Below are 19,427 nucleotides of genomic sequence, written 5' to 3' on the forward strand. Positions count from 1 at the left end.
CATGACATGTTAAAAATCATCATTCCCACAGATTTTAGTCATCTTCACACTTAATTACATTCTTAATCACATTCACCACATACTATTTCACAATTAAGCATTTAAAACCATGTTTTGAATGTAGTAACATGCCTTAGAGAATTTGCTCAATTCCTTACAAGATATGCACTCGATTTTCACTCAGATTTTCTAACTACACACCCTAATCTAGTCATATGTGAGAAGATTAATGAAAACGAACACTCACATTTATATATCACAAAGAGAGCAATTTCCGGAGTTAATAAGCATGTTTAGATATGATCTCATGAATGGAATGCTACCACTTAGATGCGAGAACCAGTGACACCATATGCTCATACCAAGTTCAAACTCCACAAATTGAAACACATAACACTCAAGATTGAAGTCACGGGTTGTAATGGGGTTTGGGGCGTGTGGATAACAAAGAAAGGATATGGAAAACAAAGGTTCTTAAAGAAATAGTGAGCAAAGCGCTTGAATCAACTTAGAATTCACTTTTGAATGAAAACTCAACTTTTGAACAAAAAAGGGAGAATTTAGACAATTTACGGCCAGAATTGGTGTTTTGGACCCTTTCTTCAATCACTCATTCTTTCATTTTTTTTCAAGCTCTTTTTTCTTTCTTTCTTTCTTTCTTTTTTTTTTTTTTTTTTTTTTTTTTTTGAATCTCAAAACATACATAAACACTTAAACATTCTCTCTCCCACACTCATTTTCTTGCATAATGTAACTCAAAAGGAATTCATTTAAGTCATGCTCATTATCTTTTTAAGACAAGGGTATGGAATGTCCTAATCTAGGCTAGGTGAGGAAAATGTGGGTTAACAAAGAATAAAGGCTAAACAAAGCTCAACGGGGGTAAAACTTACAACAAATACAAAATATGGGAAGTGAGGCTATTTGGCTATGGTGTTAACTACACAACTTCATCTTGATATATGTTATGCAAATCAATAACATGCTTTGAATGAAATGGGCATGAGTTCTAGCATTTGGAACTATATGATGAAACGCCTTCTAAGTAGTAACCAAGCAAAGAATAATGAGATCATGCAACGCCTTTAGAAAACAAGAAATCACAGATTATACTCTCCAAAGAACGTTATAGGCTCAAGTCTCTCAGGGTTGTAGCGTTTGTTTGAGTTCCTTCCTTCAAGCATGTTACAAAAACGAATTTTTCTTTTATGATTGCATGTGAAGTCATACATTATAACCATAACCAAGCATATACCAAGAGTAAATCAAACTTTTCTCTATGTTTATAACTCTTTTTAACAGTCATGCACTTACAAACCAAATCCTTATCATTGTGTTGGAAGGTGACCTACGACACAAACACACAAAAATGACTCAAAACACTCTTTTTAGGCTTTTCAAAACATGTTTTTCAAATTTTTATGTGATTTTCAGAGTTATCAAAACAAAACATACTAAAACACTCTAAAACAACTTAAAAATACCTTAAAACAGCAAGGAACAACATTTGAAGTTATGGGTGATAAAATCCCACGAATTTGCATCAAATATACTTAGTTACCCCCCCACACTTAAATCACACATTGTCCTCAATGTTTTAAGCATAGATTTACATAAAACATAAGTAAAAACACAAACAGCATTTATGCATACTAAACATGGCAGAATGTAACTAACAAAGAGAAGAGTTTAGGGACGCAAATTTGGAATTGGAGTGCTTTCTCGGTCTTCCTTTGTTGAATGCATGGGTTGATCTTGGTGATTCCACAGGCTTACTCTTGAACTGGGCTGGAGGATTCTTTTTGGTCTCCTCCACTCGTTGATTTTCCTTTGTGCTACTCTTGAACTGAGCAATAGGATTCTTTTGGTCTCCCCCGAAGGTCTGAGCTTCCTCCTTTTATCTGTTTCTTTGTTCAATCTCTCCAATTCGTATTGAAGAGGGTTAGAGGATAGCTCAACATATGCAGTTGTAGCTTGTCTCCACATGCTTCAATGTATCATTTTCACTTGCCTTACTTGCTCCCCTTTGCAGAAGTGGTCCCTTCTCTGGAAGTGTATCAACCGTTGAAGATGACTACTCGAGAGCAACGCTAGGTAGCAATCAGGGAAGGGATTCCAGGCAGTTGGTTCCAGATCGGAAGATTGACTCCAAGTGCCGGCTGATTGCTTCTTTCACTTTGCCATGCGAGTAAGAACAAGGACAAAGAAAAGGACAGGGAAAGAGCATGATATGAGATACTTTTGCTTTTGACCTTGATGATATGAGATACCTTTGCTTTTGAAGAAGCGGTGAATGAATCAGCACATGCTTCCATCTACCGTTTCCTCCTGGGTCATCTGTACTCCAGGCATCTGGTATCATCTTTGGGGAAGAAGAAAAAATTAAGTATTTCGAAAGGCTTTGCTGGGAGTGCGCCCTCAGAGGTGAAGAAGAGTTGGGCATTTTCTTCAGGTCTGCCTTGCCATAAAAGATGAAGGTCGACATATATAGGGATTTCCCAATAGCAAGTGTTGTTCTTTTACCCTTGTCGACAAACGTTTTGATCCCGCAGATTCGGCTTTTTGAAATAGTGACGACTCTTCGATCTTTGAATACGCCTATTTGCTTTCTGAACGACGCCTCTTCGATTTTTGAGCAGGCGCCCCTTCGATTTCTGAACGACGCCCCTTCGCTTTCTGAACGACACGTAGTAGTGCGAATGCGGCTCTTTTGACAAAGCTGCACGCGTTTTCTGAAAAGCAGAGAAAGCGTCGCCGAACTTTGCGCTTGTCGGCTAAAGATGTGTAGTTGCGATGATGGCCTCCACGTGTCTTCAACTTTGTCAGAAATCTTTTGACAAAGTTGAACGCGTTTTCTGAAAAGCCGAGAGAGGGTCGCCGAAATTTACGCAGGAAATTTCGGCTTTTTGACTCGGTGGACGCGTCACCTTGGCTTTTTATAGAGCTATCGATCACCACCAACATACACATTCTGAAGACTGCCCATCTGTGAAAATCGTCTCCGGCCCTTTGAAATTTAACTCCATCCAGCCCTTCTCTTTGAACACTTTTGAAAAATGGCAAACCCATCGAACCTTAGCTTAGAATTGAGTCTCAGCAGTGATACGGGCGCGCCGCGTCAAGGTAACGTATGGCGCCCTTCTTTCTTATCTTCTAACGGTCCTCTTACAGGTGAAGACTCAGTGATGCAGGATGCAACAACAGCTACAATAGTAGCTAGGAACCTCCTCACTCCTAAAGATAGTCAGCTGCTTTCAGGACGGTCCGATGAGTTGGCCGTTCAAGAGTCCTTGGCTCTTAGCGTTCAGTGCGCTGGCTCTGTGTCCAACATGGGCCAACGCCTTCTTGCTCGCTCCCGTCAGGTTGAATCCTTGATGGCGGAGGTGGAGAGTCTTAAGCAGGAGATCAAACAGCTTAAGTACGAGAACCGAAGTTTGCACGTGCTTGCCAACAATTATTCGACAGGCATGAAGAGGAAGCTTGATGAGCTTGATGACCGTCAAAGGCTTGCAGCTTTCTTCCAGAGGCACCTTTTTCCTGGGTCATCCAGCGTTCCACCAAGGATTGGGGCCTTGAATGATCTATCTTCGGTGCCTCCCGCTCCTATGCCTCTTGCCCCGATGCCTTCTGCTCCGATGCCTCCTGCTCCGATGCCTCCTGCTCCGAGAGTGTTGCCACGTAGTGGGGCCTCACGTACACAACCATTGTGAAGGCTCCATCTTTCTCTTTCTTTGTTAGATACAATTGTAATATCTCGAAAAATCAATGAACAAGCTTTGTTTTATTCACTGTATTGGGTTGCCTCCCAAGTAGCGCTTTCTTTTACGTCTTGCAGCCGGACAAAGCCTTCTTAGGCTCAATTGGAACCCACGGCATGGAATTTATCTTTGAATGGGGGGTGATACTTGAGATGATCCGGTAATGGTTTAAATTCTAGAGTGGGTGCCTGGATCATTAACAGCATATCAGTATAAAACAAAATTGAAATTCGGGGAGACGGCTTACCTGTGTGCTCTGACAAGAACTCAATGACAAACACCACTCCCTTGAAAGTTTCAGGGATATTGGACTTGGCCAGATTGCATGTGATGGTTATGACTTGTCCAATGTCGTCAAATTCAACTTCTTTGGGTTTTGTGGTTTCAAATATGTCCTCTTTGACGAATTCTTGATAATCCCCCGTCACATCTTGCTCTTGATTCTTTGAAAAGGATTCGAAGATGCCTTTCTCACCCTCTTCTTCCTTGGATTGCATGATCCTGCAAGGAATAGGGACATTCAGTGGAACGGGGTTAGAAATAATTAACTTTGGAACAACCTTACCTGAATTGGATGGCGTAGGAGCAATAAGTGCCTGCGGCAAAGGTGTTTCCTCTTCCTCAATTAGCAGCTCCTCATCCACTTCTAGGCTATGTTTGGACATTTTTAGGTCAGCTCCAACCTCCATAGCACTTCCCAAAGTGATAGCATTATGGATTTCAAAATCTTCCTTCGAGTTTTCAATAGTTGAGTTGGAGAGTTCACTTTGCTCTTGAATTTGTTTCATGAACTCCATAATCTGCCCAATTTGCTCCTCCAAGTTGTCCAACCTTTTGTCTTGATTTTGCCTTGCTTTGTTTTGATCTTCTTGCCCCTGAGACAAATTGGTGAGTAACGTACTAACCGTATCATTATACAAAGACTCACTTGAATTTGTTTGGGCAGGTTGTGGTGGCTGCATAGGTGTTGTATAGAACTCCTCATATGGCTGCCAATAACCTTCTTGTTGAGCCTCATTGTCTTGATTTTGTGAGCCGTGCACCAAACAAAGTAATTCATTAAGCTTTTGATTATAATCTATTGACGAACTTGAGTCTGGTTGGGCATATTGAATATGAGGTTGTGGTGGATGCATAGATGTTGAATAGAACTCCTCATAAGGCTGCCAATATCCTTCTTGTTGAATATGTTGAGGTTCCCACCACATAGAGTTTGAATGATCACTCCAATCCGAATTGTAAGTATTGGAAAACACGTCGTTCCTTGATTGATTATGATCAAATGTACCAACTCTTTGCGTTTGGTACTCTTCCATAAGCTGTGACAAAAGAGAAGCACTATCAAGTGCCATGTCTTGCTTCTAAAATCAACAAAATAAAACTAAAAATATATACACACAAACGAAAATAAAACAATCCAAGAGATTAGCAAAGTTGCTAATCCCCGGCAACGGCGCCAAAATTTGATGCGAGAATTATATGCACACAAATTAAACCCTCTTTTTGACAAATTGTAGTATAGATATGTAAGTAGGGATCGTTCTAGACCGGGGATTAGGAGGGATTGGTAAACACTTGGAAACTGACTTAAAAATTCAAAAACGAAGTTTAAAACACTAAACTCGACTCAAAGAATGCAAAACTAAACTTTAAAACACTAAAACAAACCAAAAGACTCAAAACAGCACCAAAACACTCAAAACTGCCTTAAAAACACTTTCTGGGCAGTTTTGAGCACTTTGAGTACTTTGGACGAATTTGGGTAACAAATTGAATCAAAACACTTATAAACACAAACCAAAACACTTTCTAACTAATTTGAACAATACAAAGACTCAAAGGACTCAAAACAAGTTCAAAAGACTCAAAACTGCCTAAAAACACTAACTAGGTAGTTTCTGACCTTAAACCCGAATTTGGACGAAATTAAGTTGTAACTTGACTTAAGACTCTTAAAAACACAAACTAAATTGATTTCTAACTAATTTGGACATTAAAGTAAGGGGGGATTGAGTTTTGGACGAAATTAAACTAATTGCACAGATTCTAATTAAAAACAGAATGTAAATATGAATGTGATGGATTTGAATGGATGGGATGACTAGCTAAGGGGTTCATCTCCACACATGTTACACTTGCATAATAAAAAGATTTCCAATTGCATTTCAATAAACCATGAATTCTCAACGCCCCGGGTTAATTAGGTCCGCTTAAATTAACCGTCAAGTTTTCCTTAAGTTAATGAATTGGATGATTGCATACGACAACCCAAAGCATTCCTCACAAGTTCCCTACATGAATTGCATAATAGAGATACAAGCAAGAATCATTAAGCAACATGAAAACTATAAGTGTTGACGAGGCATTCGTTACTATGATTGCATGAAACTTATGCCAAGAATATGTTTAACGCGATTGTTTATAAGCAACCTCCACTACTTGTGAATATAAGTTCATAACTATTACGTGAAACTCACTTATATTCTAGCGTCAAATTCATGCATGAAAATTAAGCGTGAACTCTCAATAAGCATACATAAATAGGTTATCAATCAAATAGTTAAACAAATTGAATTCACAACTTATGAAACGCAATTAGAAGTAATCAAATCAAAATGCAAGCATAAACATATATTTCGAATCCCCCCTAACCAGGGGGGTTTTAGTTCCTCATGATACAAAACAAAGAGAATCAAAGAAACGCCTAAACATTCCAACAACTCAAACTTGAATTATATGAACGTTTAGGCCCTCTTCTCTTCCATTCCTCATTCGTACAAAACAAAGGGTATTGAAATTAAACATTGAAATCAAAGAAACACCTAAACATTCCAACAACTCAAACTTGAATTGTATGAACGTTTAGGCCCTCTTATCTTCCTCTTCGTTGTAGCACAAGGTCTAAGGATAGTTTGATGGTGTGAATGGTTTGGGGAGTGGATGAATTTCTGAATATGGAAGAGTGTATTGTGTATGAATGGGAATGACTCCATTGTGGCTGCAATGGATGCTTATTTATAGGTGAAAAGGAGGGAATATGACAGCTAGGAACTTGGTGGAAATCTGGAATGGTGATGGGAGATGTATGTGGCTGATTTGTGAAGGGAATGCATGTGGATTAAAGTGGAATGACAGCTAGGTTATGATGATGAATGCATGTGCAAAGTTGGTTGAATGATTATGGGTGCATGTGGCTGATTTATATGAAGGGAATGCATGTGGAATGAATGTGTGAATGATGGCAGATTGTGTATGGGAATGATTAGGGTGAATGTGCATGTGCTTTGACAGCTAGGTTGAATAAATTAAAGGGAGTGCATGTGGCTTGGCTGGAATGATTGGAATGCAATCTGAAATGGGATGTGTTGGTGTGAATTTCTGGTACAAAGGGCCTCCTTTGGTCTTCAATTTCGTCCATCTACTTGGCTTCAAGTATATGCAATCCATTTAACGCCCCAAACTACTCCAAAATGCACCAAAATGCACCCTTTTGCATACTTTGCCCTTAGAACCTGAAAACACACAAAAGAAGCATAAAGTACTAAAATAACTAAAGAAACATAACGTATATGTACGAGAACAAGCCATTTAAGTCGCATGAATATGCTCCTATCATTTGTTTTAAATTGTTGGATAATTACTTTATTGATATTATTGTAAACATGAAATTCTGTAGCGAATGAAATGAGAACATGTGTACAAAGTAGATTTGTATTGATGAATTTGTAGGGTTACAATGTCTGTTTACAATTTTCCTCTCATTCAATCTTCAAATTTGATGTAAATGCGTGGGTTGTTGATCCAAGGGTCATGATGACTTGATCTCCTCTGGGTTTGTATATAACCCATGGCAAAGGTGATGTTGATCTGGGATTTTGTTGATTCAAGGGTCTTGGTGACTTGATCTTGAATCGAATGTCGTTACAAGTTTTAAGCTTACAACAAAGTCTTGAAGGAATCGGCACAAGTGCTTGTTGATTCTTCAAGGGAATATTTCAGCTTTGGTTGAAAGAAAGCTTCGGCTTTGGTTGTACATTCTTCAAAGAGAGATTTGGTAGCGTATTAGTCTTCAAAGGTTTGGTAGAGGTTCTCATTTTGTGAGAATTTCGGCCCTTTAATATAGAAATTGTCGACTTTTATGCTTGTCTGAGGACCTTGTATTTATAGACTTCTCAAAGCTTGCGTTGTATGGATTTGGCTTTGATTTGTGTCTTGATTCATCCACAGGATAATTTAGGCATGTTTTGTGTCTTAGTTTCAGCCACTTTCCTTTACCTTGGCCAAATTATAGGGCTTGTTACCTATTTTGTGAGCAATTTTCAATTCTTGCTTGTTTTATGAAGATGCTTTAGCTTTCTTTCCGGTTTTGGGAGCAACTTGGACTCCTTGCTGATTTTAAGAGGGATTTCTCCCCTTTTGCTGACTTTTGGGAAGGTTTTGTACTTCCTTTGCTTGATTTGTGCCACATGTCTTTGATGACTTGTCTATTTGTGATGAGTCATATGCCATATGGAGCTTTATGATTCATCAATTGTATGCAACAAAATTTACACGTCTACAAATGCCCCTATTTCAAGGCGCGTTATAGGCATGTGCTTGTCACATGTAGGAAACGTGTTTTGAAGTCCTGTAATGTAAATGTTCTAACTCAAGGGTCGTTGAGACTTGATCTTGAATTAGCTTGCTTCCTCAAGGGCCGTAGAGGCATATTTCTTGAATTGACATGATGAATTTCGTCAAAGGCCATTGAGGCATATTTCTTGAATGAAACATTTCTTCAAGGGTCGTTGAGGCTTGGTCTTGAATAAATGAAAACTTTCTTCAAAGGCCGTAGAGGCTTCATCTTGAAAGAAATGAAAATTTTCTTCAAGGGCCGTAGAGGCTTGATCTTGAAAGCCATGAAATTTTCATTCAAGGGCTGTAAAGGCTTGATCTTGAAAGAAATGAAACTTTTCTTCAAGGGCCGTAGAGGCTTGATCTTGAAAGAAATTTTGGAAATGGATAAATTGGCACATACTTATTGTGCATATTGATTTTCCATAATTTTGACAAAGTACATTTGGTGTATTTTGAGACTTGGATTTTTTCCCTCCTTGTGGGAAAAATGCTTTTTCCTTCCTTAAGTAGGAGCCTCCTTCAATTTTGGCAATGAGGGTGATTTCCTTCAAGGTTTTGGAAAACTTTGGTGATTTCCTTCAAGATGTTGGAAAGCTTTAATGCTTGTCCTTGGGTAAGTAGGATTTGTATTTTTTTCCTTTCCCTTTTCTTTTCCACGGCAAAGAGAGAGTGTTTTCCCCCTTGGTTTGGGAAACTTGAAGACTTGTCCTTGCTTTGGAGGGATTTCCTTTGATGTTTTGGAAATTTTGAAGCCCTTTCCTTATTTCTTTGTTTTCTTTTCTTTTCTTTGCTGATTTTTGTTGCAAAAAGCAGCATGTTTCCCTCCTTGCTGCTGATTTTACCTTGCCCTTTTTAGCTTTGAATTTGTTTCCTTCTTGCAGCTAGAATGTGCTTCTTTTTTTATTTTTTTATTTTTTTATTTTCCTTTGCTATTTGGTATGTATTCTCCCTATAGTATTAGCAAGCAATTGATCCTTATTTATAGGACAATTGGGTGTGTGTTTTTGTCACAAAACACCCTTGACGTGCACTGTTTCTGTGCTTGCTGTTTGTGCCGTGCCCTATAGCTGCTGCTGTTGCCATGAATTTTTCTGTTTGAAACTTGTTGCAGTGCGTCACTTTTTACCGCGTGGTGCTGTGCAAAAGACTACAGCGAGGTTTCGCTGTGTACTGCCTTGTGATCATAATTTTCTCTCAGTGGTGACGTTGCTGTGCAATGCAAGAAATTGCTTGCATAATCCCTGCGTGGTTGCGTAGTGCGATTGCGTAGCATTTGAGTTTTCTTTGCTACTGTAGCGTGTTTTGAATGATTGTCTTGTAGCTGCCCTCTTTACTGTGCTTCTCAAGCTTTGTGGCTGATTTCTTTTCGTTGTTATGACTTTGTCATTGTCATCCTTCAACATTCACGAGGTTTGTCACGCATGTCTTTTGCTTTAGTGAAGCAATCTTTTTTTTTCTTTTTTTTTTTTCTTGCCGTCCCACGTTGTGCTTATGTTCTCTTTTTCTTCCTTTTTTTTTTTTTTTCATTGCAACCATGGTATTTTTTAAGTGCTTTAAGAGCTACATCACTATTCTTGCGAAAGAAGGCGATTCGCAAGATAGGGGAATGCTGTTGAAACTTTGTTGTCAGTTGATTGGCCCTAATATGCTTGTTCTTCCTGCAAAAAACAACTCCATTCATATCAAGTCGTGGTCTTCTGAAGTATCTTGGGAGGTGACAGATTTTGGTCAATCAAATACGAAGAAGAAGGCGTGTACGTCGAGGATTCTTATCTTGAATCCTTCGCACCATGTTCGTGACAATTCACTAGCTTTATTTGAGTTTCTGGGTGATCACATCCGTAGCAGAGCTACAACTTGGAATGGCATCTTGTCTATTACTGGAAAGGCCGTCTTTGTTGAGTTTTACTGGTAGTGGCTTGAAGATGTCTTGAGCCGATCCAAAGACGTGCTTTCTAACATGGGCCTTTATCAAGCCGTATATGCATCTTTATTTTGTTATGATCGTCATTCCTACGTTCTTTGAGCATTGGTGTTCAGCGACCAACACACTTCACACGTCACAAGGGGAGATGTCGATTTCATTTTGGGATTTCCATAAGATAGGAGGCTTGCCAATCTAGGGTAAGTTTTACGACGAGATTGTTCCTAGTGTGGAAGAATTTTCTCATCGTAATAGCCGAGGATTGCCTACGAGTTGCCGCTATTTGTTTTAGGCATATCACAAGCTTTCCCAAGAGGTTTAGGGTAAGTTAGGCGTGAAAATTTCTTCATGGATTTTATTTTGGTATTGGGATGCCATGAAGTACAAGAAGCCTTCGAAGAAAAGTGGCTGCAACATGACTGTTAAGCCAAAATGAGACTCAGACCTGTTAGGTGCTATTAGTTCAGCTAGGCGCTGTGCATCTACCGAGTTAAAAGCATTTGAGGATCTTGGCGTAGCATCACAGCACGTGGAAGAATCTTACCTAGCCGTTTTCTTAACTTGTTGGCTTTGTAATTTTGTTTTCCCCAAAGGCGATGTCAACTTTATCCACCCCGGAGTCTTCAAAGTGACTAGCAAGATGGTTGCAAGTGAATCTTTCAGCCTTATTATTCCAGTTTTAGCCAATATTTATGATGGCTTGAGTGTCGTTTCGAACTCGGCAAGCATCGAAGATCGTGTTATGGTACTTCTCAACCACTATGTGTACGGTTGGTTGGGTGAGTACTTTGGCATTCATTTTTCTTCGTCGACTTTAGACAAGTTGGGGTTTTCTTCATCAACTTTAGCCAAGCTGGGGCCTTTGTTGACGAAGTACTCTGGCGTGCTTTTTGCAAAGAGCCTTGATGATTTGCAGGCACATGCATTGTTTAGAAGCTGTGAAGGTTTCAGAATGGACCATCTAGCAAGGGTTGGCTCGGTGAAGTGAGGCCTCATAAATTATTCGCACATTCGTTTCTCAGACTTGTCTTATCTTACAAGTCTTCGCTCGGGGTATGTTTTTTTTCGGCAGGGAGACCGATGTATTGTTTAGCCATATAATCCTCACCATTTCAGCAGGTAGTTTGGCTTTGTCCAACATGTGGCAGGCAAGTTAAAGGAAAACGCATAGTCGGAATCCTTGCAAGCCGTGTATATGCATTGAGAGTCTTGTACCCGTGTATGCACAAATGCTTCTATCACCTTGCCAGCCAAGGATGAGTTCAAGAATAATCTAATGACTTGTACCTACGTAGGTTGGTGGTCAAAGGTACACCATGAAGACTTGAGGATGACAAGTGGCATCAATTCTTCTCATTCACGCAATGATGCGCCGAGAAAGGGTTGTTTTGCGGTTTCTACGCAGCTTGCACCTTTTGATTGTGCGAGCCTAACTCATTTGCAAGATGGACCAATGGCTTTAGCTTTTCAATGCTCGTGTTTGTCTTCTTAGCATTCAGATGCTTCTAAAGAGGCAGGTGACAAAGTTGACTCGCATGAAGATGAGCTTGTTTTGCGGTAGTGTAAACAAGTTTTAAACAAACGACTACTTAAGGGTGCTCAGGATGATAGTGATGTCATTTTTCATCATAAGAAGAAGAAAGTGTTTAGGCCTCTTCAATTTGATGGTCATGTGTCACTTGAGAAAGATGTTTGTATTTCCTTCTTTCTTGTGATTTATTCTGCTTTCATTAGTTTAGCTTTTGTTTCTAGCATCTTTCTTTGTCTTCTTTAGACTGGGCTCTCTTGTTCTTTTGATTTGGTGAACATGGGCTACTTGGTAGCAGTCTACTCATGGACTAGGAGATTGGAAACTTTCCCGGTGCAGAGCTTATTACAAACCCGCCAAGTTGCCCAAGTTTGCTGTGTGTAGGTGAAGGTATGCAAGAGCCCGTCATGCCTCCAACACCCTTGCCAGCTAGCTCCAAGATCTCTCTTAGAGGGCTGAACCTTAATGGCACTGAGTAGCTTATCCATTGCATCAACCTTCACGCGTCCATGGATATCAAGAGCCATATTGAGAAGAGGATTTCAAAGTGCCCAGTGGAGTACCTTGCGTTGCTTAAGGAAAACTTGTCGAAGCTTGTTTCTGTGATTGACAACCTTAACGTTGATTCCTCACTCTTAAGAGTCAAGATTGCCGAGCTTATGGCTACCTTAACTAAGTATTATTCTTTGTATGATGTTTTCTCGAAGAAGTTGAATCCAGAGGTTAGAGTTTAGCAACTTGCTGCAATAGACTTCTCAATTGCCCAAGTTCGATCTTCGCACCAAGCCGCTTTGGAAGGTTATCAAGCCACAGGGACTTCTTTGGCTTTTGTATAGGTGTGTGATGCGATAATTACTTGACACTCAAATTAAACCCTCGTTTGACAATTGTAGTAGAATGGATAAGTGAGGGATCGTTCTAGACCGGGGATTAGGAGGGCTTGCTAAAACCTTCTAAATTGACTTAAGAACGTAAAAACAATATAAAACACTAAACTAGACTCAAAGAATGCAAAACTAAAATTTAAAACATTAAGACAAACCAAAAGACTCAAAACTAATTTTGGACGAATTTAAGATTATGGCTTGATTCAAAATACTTTAAAACATAAACTAAACAGATTCTAAGCACTAAAGAACAAGAAAGTAAAGGGGGGGGGAAAGTTTTGATTTGACGAAAATTGAAATAACAAAACAAGTTAATAAACTAAGCGGAATGTAAATATGAATTTGTGATGGAATGAATGGGATGAAGGCTAGCTAAGGGGTTCTTCTTCACACATGTTATACTTGCATACAAGATTGATTCTCAGTTGGTCTTTCGATAAATTATGAAACTCAACACTCCGGATTAAATAGGTCCGCTTAAATTAACCGTCAAGTTTTCCTTAAGTTTAATGAATTGGATGGGTTTGCGCAACGCAATTCATAACATTCTCCAAGGTTGCGTTTGGTACGCGGGACGGGACGGAACAGAGTGGGACGAGGCGTTCCGTCCCGCGTTTGGTGCGCCTAAAATGAGTGGAACGGGCTGTTCCATGGAACAGATTTTGGATGATTTTCTGTTCCACACCCCCACCCTGGAACGGGTTGTTCCACGCCTGTGGGACAGAAATTTCCAAAATTTTAAGACAAAAATGCCCCTTGTCTTTTTCAAAATTTACATCAAAAATCATATGACAAACCCTAAAAACTATCCCTCTTCTTCTCAGCCGTCGTGTTCCTCCCTTTGCATCTTCCCTTTCCTCCTCATCTTCTTCCCTGTAGCCTCTTCACCTCTGCATCTTCCGTGTAGCAGCTCTGCGAACCTTCCTCCTCATCCTCTTCCGTAGCATCTTCAGCTCTGCATCTCGGTTCCAGGTTCGATCTGGTGCGCCTAAAATGTTTTCATTCATATCTTCTTTTCAATGGCGACATCATGGGCTGTGAGAGCCGAGCTCCCCAAAGCTCCTGATCTGTGCGCTGACCGCTCCATTCTGCGAAATGGGTCTTCCTCCTCTCGCCGCCGCGACCTCGTTTTCGTCGTCAATCCCAGCGGTCTCTCTCTCTCTTTCTCTCTCTCTCTCTGTTTCTGTGTTTTTATAAGTTTTGTGGGTGTGTTTTTATGATTATTGTGGGTTATTGAAATGGGAAATTGGAGCAGGTGCGAATGGGAGGACAGGGACCGAGTGGAAGAAGCTGCTTCCGTATCTAAGGTCTCGCCTTGGCGCTGATTGCAATGTGAGTTTCTTACCCAATTTTCCTCTCTTTGGTTTTTTACCCAATTATCCAATTTTGGTTTCACAATTCGTTAGAGGTTGGAGATTGAAACCCACTAATTTATGTTAATTTTGGTTGTACTTGCGTTGCTTGTATTAATCTTTTGGATTAATTAATCTTGCTTGGCAAGACAATTGGAAATCCTATGTTATCTTAGATCATATGTTTTTTTTGGTTGAAATCTTAGATCATATGTATATCCATGAAATTCATGCTCTTTTGTAAAGCAGTTTACTATGTTATTGTTTTCACTGTTATACCTGGGAATCGTTTTCAGTGTTTGTCCCAAGTGCTCTGCGGTTTGGAATTTCTTCGCTTTTTGTTTCAATTTTTGGGTCTTGCTGTACACCACAAGTTTTAACCAATCACTTCACCAATTACTATTCACCACGCTTGTGTAAATCTGTCTGTCTTCCCCACGCTTGTGTATGCAATTGAACAGATCACTCTTTTCCAATTATTTATTTGAAGTCCGTGTTGTATCTGTTTTGTTTCCCCATTGAAACACACATGTTGAACTTGTCTAATTTTACTTTCTCTTCTTATCGGCAGATATGTGAATCTTTGACATCAGGTCCTTCTCATGCGATTGACATAACGAGAGAGGTGGGATTTTGTACTCTTATTATTTGAACTTGACATAAATCTAGTTTCCTTAGGGAAGATTGGTTTAAAATGGTTTCTTATGGTATGCAGGCTATACGGGAAGGAGCTGATGCTGTAATTGTGGTGGGAGGAGATGGAACTCTGCATGAGGTAAATTCCCCCCCCCCCCACCAACCCAAAACCAAAAAAAAAAAAACATGGGTCTTCATATTATGCAATTGACTATTGTTTTTTATTGTTTACGATCCTTATGATGAGTCATTTTGGTTTGATCACGTGACCAAATCTTTTGTCATCAGACAAAGGCTTCAATGAACCCTTGTTTTAATGAATTTCTAAGTGAATGCTTGGTATTAAATACAATGTGCAAAGAGGCTAGTATCCAAGAAAGGATGGACTTGAATAGGTGATTACTTAAATACATATCAATCTGCAATTTGGTGTTTCTTGAGTGCAGTTCTTGGTGATATAAACTGTGGTTTTTTATAGTTTTGCAGTTTGGATATAAACTGTGTGAGTGCAGTGGTAAAGAACAATGGTTCATTCTAAATGTCAATGGACTAATCCATCTGATGCATTTTGTTTTCCAGATTCGGAAAACCGTCCCTTTCAGATTTTTGGCCAAATATGGACTCAATGGAGGGATGATCTTGCAAGAGAAATATATGATGAGTGGAGAGGAAGGAGGGCTTGAAAATTGGTTAACATGGTAGTTGTTGTAATTGTCTTTTAGATGTGGACTCAATGTAGTTGTTGTAATTGGCTTGAAAATTCGTAACATCAAGACTATTGAGATGTTGGTTATTGTAATATGGTAATTGGGAGTTATCTAGATATTATGGCTTATTTGATATGTTTATTTGTGTTACTAAATTTTAATAAATTTTAAAATTAGGGTGTAGTCATTGTCATTTGATTTGGCTTATTTGATTTGGTAATTGATTAGTACAACTAATATAAATTTAGTCATTGTCATTATATCTATGTTTATTACTAAGTGTTTTCATTATTACTTTAGCAAGACATTATTTGTTTTTTAAGTCAGGACGAATGTTTGATTTCGGATATTTCATGTTTAAGTTATGCATATTTCATTTTCTTTGTTTAAGTTCTAAATGTTTAAACCCTAAAATGTTTACGATATGCATTATCATTAAACTTATATATTTTTCAACATTTGTCATGTGCTCTTATGTGGTATGCCTTGTTCCTACAATGAGGAATATTTAGAGGGGTGTCCTTCTAAACAAGGCCAATTCTAATGTCTCTAGAACCTAACCCTGAACAACAACCCACAATTGAAAGGACCAAAATTAGGGACTAAAAATTGAATTGGGGTGTGGGTTTTGCAATTTGCACAATAAAATTTGATGGGTTTGTGGTGAAAATTCGAATGAAGGTGTAGAAAACGGGAAAAATTACAAATTTTAAAGGGGTTTGCATGTGAAACACAACATATACCTATTAAAATTTGGACCAAGAAAAACAAATAATGGATAATAGTGTTCAAATTTGAACAACTTATTTAAAAAAAAAAAAAAAAAAAGTTCTGTCCCGTTCCGCCCATAAAATTGTACCAAACAAGTGACGGAACATGGGTATTTTAGTCATTTTAATCTTTTGGTTCCGTTCCGTCCATGTGCTACCAAACACAGGACGGAACAACCATCTTGTTCCGTCCTGCGCGTACCAAACATAACACATAACATCTGTTCCGTCCCGTCCCGTCCCGTCCCGTCCCGTCCCGTCCCGTCCCGTCCCGTCTGCGTACCAAACGCTACCCAAAAGTCCTTTACGTGAACAGCACAATAAAGATACAATCAAAGATCATTAAGCATTATGAAAACTATAAGTGTTGACGAGGCATTCGTTACTAAGATGAGCATGAAACTCGTGCCAAGAATTCATTTAACGCGATTGTTTATAAGCAACCTCCACTACTTGTGAATATAAGTTCATAACGATTAGGTGAAATTCACTTATATTCTAGCGTCATATTTATGCATGAAAATTAAGCGCGCATTCTTAATAAACATTCATAAATAAGTTATCACTCAAACGGTTAAACAAATTGAATCCAAAACTTATGAAATTCCAACGAAAGTTAATCAATTCATATTGCAAATATAAACATAGTTTCGAATCACCCCCTAGCTAAAGGGGGTTTAGTTCCTCATAACTTTGAAATCAAAGAAACACCTAAACATTCCAACAACTCAAAACTTGAATTGTATGAACGTTTAAGCACTCTTCTCTTCCATTCCTTATACGTACAAAACAAAGAGAATTAAAATGAAACTTTGAAATCAAAGAAACACCTAAACATTCCAACAACTCAAAACTTGAATTGTATGAACGTTTAGGCACTCTTCTCTTCCTCGTTGTTGTAGCACAAGGTTTAAGGATAGGTTGGTTGATGGGATGGAAGTGTGGAATGGAGTGAAAATGGAGGAAATGGAGAAGGGGAAGTGTTTGTGTATTACAATGGAAAATGAGATGATTTGGTGAATGGAATGAATGGGTATTTATAGGAAGAGAATGGGTGTTAATGGATGTTTGTTTAAGGTATGGTGGAAGGAATAATGGCATATTAGGTTGATTAATTATGGATGGTGGCTGATTAATTATGGATGTGATGGTAGTGCACGGATTGATGGGGGATTAGTGGCTGCGGCAATAGGGTGGAATAATGGGATTGTATGATGCTATGGTGGCTGATTAGAATATGGAGGAATTAGGTTTAATGGAACAATCACACCTAGGGCCACGGTTTATGGTGAATGAATAATGGGAAGTAAGGTGGCTGATTAAAAAGAAAATGGAATAAATGGGAAATGGGGGGGCCACGGCTTGAAATGGAATGGTGGAATTAATGAGCCAATATGGCTTAATGAATTTGCACGGTTTTAGGGAGGAAAAATGGGAAAGATTGGAGTGCACGGATTAGTGGATGTAAAGGATAATGGGATGGTGTGGAATTAAAAATGGGATGGTGGTTGATTAGTGTTAGGGTTAATAAGGAGGAATTAGGGTGTATAATCAAATGGGGGGCCACGGCTTAGGGTTTAGTTTTGGACGTCCATTCCTCGTGCTCCATTTGCATACACCACATTCCAGCTCAGTTTTGCTCCAAAAGCTCCAAATTGCATCATTTCATGTAATATGTCCTTTAAACCTGAAAACACATGAAAGTAGCTTAAAAGACTACTTTAACGAAGAAAACATAACAAAAATGCATAAGAACTAGCTAACTAAGGCGCATAAATATGCTCCTATCAGTGTGTCTAGCGTTGGCGCGAGAACTAGAACAGTTGGAAGTCGAGGCATCACGACTTCAGGGTGTTCTCTCGAAGCAAGAAGCTATAGTTTTTCAGGAGCAAGAAGCTACAGTTTCTCAGCATCAAAAGGAGAATTCATGCCTAGAGCAAGAGAAAGACATGTCTATGGAGTTTCCCATCTTGTTTCCCATCAATGTGGAGACTTTGAAGACTTTGGAAGACTTGCTTGAAGATCGTCGTCGTAGTTTTAGGGACATAGATTTCAAGTAGTGTTTTCCATTCTTTGTACTTTAAGCCTTTTATTTATTTATTTTTTATTTTTTTGTAATAAGGCCTTGGAGCCGACTTTTTCTTTTAAAGAAATAAAGTATTCACATTTTGAATTTTCTCCTTATTCTTCAAAGTTTATGCATTTTTTTTTTATTGGTGATGTGATTGTACTTGAAGTTTTGAAGTTTCAAGTTGCCTACATACCCTCGGTTGAGGAGGCATTAAGTCATGACGTAGTTCAAAGGAAATAATGGATTGTTTTTTTTTTTTATGGTTTTGTTGGTTTTGATGATTATTTTTCAGTACACAGTTTATGCTCTTGCGGGTTAAGAGGGTTGAGTGCTGCCTTTTAAGCTTGTGTGAACAATGAGCATTAACTGTGGCCTTTTAAGCTCGTGCAAACAAAGAGCATTGTGCCGTGCAATTTGGGCTCATGTAGGCAAGGAGCTTTGTGCCATGTGCATTTTAGTCTCATACAGGCGAGGAGTATTGCTTGTTTGGTTTAAGGGTAGTAATGCTTCAAGAATCTGCCATCGATAGGGCCGATCTTTAAGCCGTTTTTTGCCATGATTAAGTAGGTGTTATTGGTGTAGACCTCTTGTATTACGTAAGGTCTATCCCACTTTGATGTGAACTTGCTTTTTATCTTGTGAATTGTGATGATAAGCATTCGTAATGCCAAGACAAGATCTCCAGTTTGGAACGACCTTGGGCATACCTTCTTGTTGAATGCCTTGGATAGCCGTGCTTGGTAGCATTCTAAGTGTTGTTGAGCTTCCAACTCTTGAAGTCATAGTTGTGCGTTTTTCTCTTCAATCAAGCCTTCTTGTATAGCCATCCTTAGTAAGGGGATTTGACTTTCGAGCGGCAGAATAACTTCCATGCCATATACAAGAGAATAAGGCGTAACTTGGGTAGGAGTCCTATGTGTTGTCCTATTTGCCCAAAGTGCTTCGTTTATCCTTTCGTGCCAGTCTCTCTTTGTTCGGCCAATCACGTTCTTCAGGAGGTTGTATAACGTTTTGTTGAATCCTTTCGTAAGACCGTTCGTCGGAGCATGATACACGGAAGACTTGTGCTGCTTGAATTTGTATTTCTCACAAAGCTCGTTCATAAGTCGATTGGAGAACTGTTTTCTGTTGTCGGTGATGATGTAGCAAGGCATACCATATCGATGGATGATATGCT

General features: G+C 39.1%; 1 protein-coding gene across 2 annotated transcripts; it reads left to right on the forward strand.

The window, feature by feature from the left end:
* The first annotated feature begins 13,531 nt into the window (after nt 1-13,531).
* On the forward strand, nt 13,532-15,592 carry LOC125480877 (sphingoid long-chain bases kinase 2, mitochondrial-like). 2 transcript variants are annotated; one of them, XM_048592111.1, is made up of 5 exons: nt 13,532-13,863; nt 13,970-14,046; nt 14,635-14,691; nt 14,782-14,841; nt 15,282-15,592. In XM_048592111.1, exons 1-5 carry the CDS (start codon nt 13,734-13,736, stop codon nt 15,402-15,404), a joined length of 447 nt encoding a protein of 148 aa, XP_048448068.1. In that variant the 5' UTR covers nt 13,532-13,733; the 3' UTR covers nt 15,405-15,592. The 2 variants fall into 2 exon arrangements, with proteins under 2 accessions (XP_048448068.1, XP_048448069.1); XM_048592112.1 differs by having other exon boundaries at nt 13,534-13,863; nt 14,638-14,691.
* The last annotated feature ends 3,835 nt before the right edge of the window (nt 15,593-19,427 follow it).

The sequence above is a fragment of a genome, unplaced genomic scaffold, assembly GCF_019419815.1.
Source record: "Pyrus x bretschneideri cultivar Hongxiangsu unplaced genomic scaffold, Pyrus_bretschneideri_v1 Contig37, whole genome shotgun sequence".
Taxonomy (NCBI): Eukaryota; Viridiplantae; Streptophyta; class Magnoliopsida; order Rosales; family Rosaceae; genus Pyrus; species Pyrus x bretschneideri.

Excerpts from the sequence above, each read along its gene's own strand:
- LOC125480877 (XM_048592111.1), top strand. The coding sequence starts at position 13,734 with ATGGCGACATCATGGGCTGTGAGAGCCGAGCTCCCCAAAGCTCCTGAT. Across the intron at positions 13,864-13,969 it reads TTTCGTCGTCAATCCCAGCG|GTGCGAATGGGAGGACAGGG; the intron begins GTCTCTCTCTCT and ends AAATTGGAGCAG. Across the intron at positions 14,842-15,281 it reads GAGATGGAACTCTGCATGAG|ATTCGGAAAACCGTCCCTTT; the intron begins GTAAATTCCCCC and ends TTTGTTTTCCAG.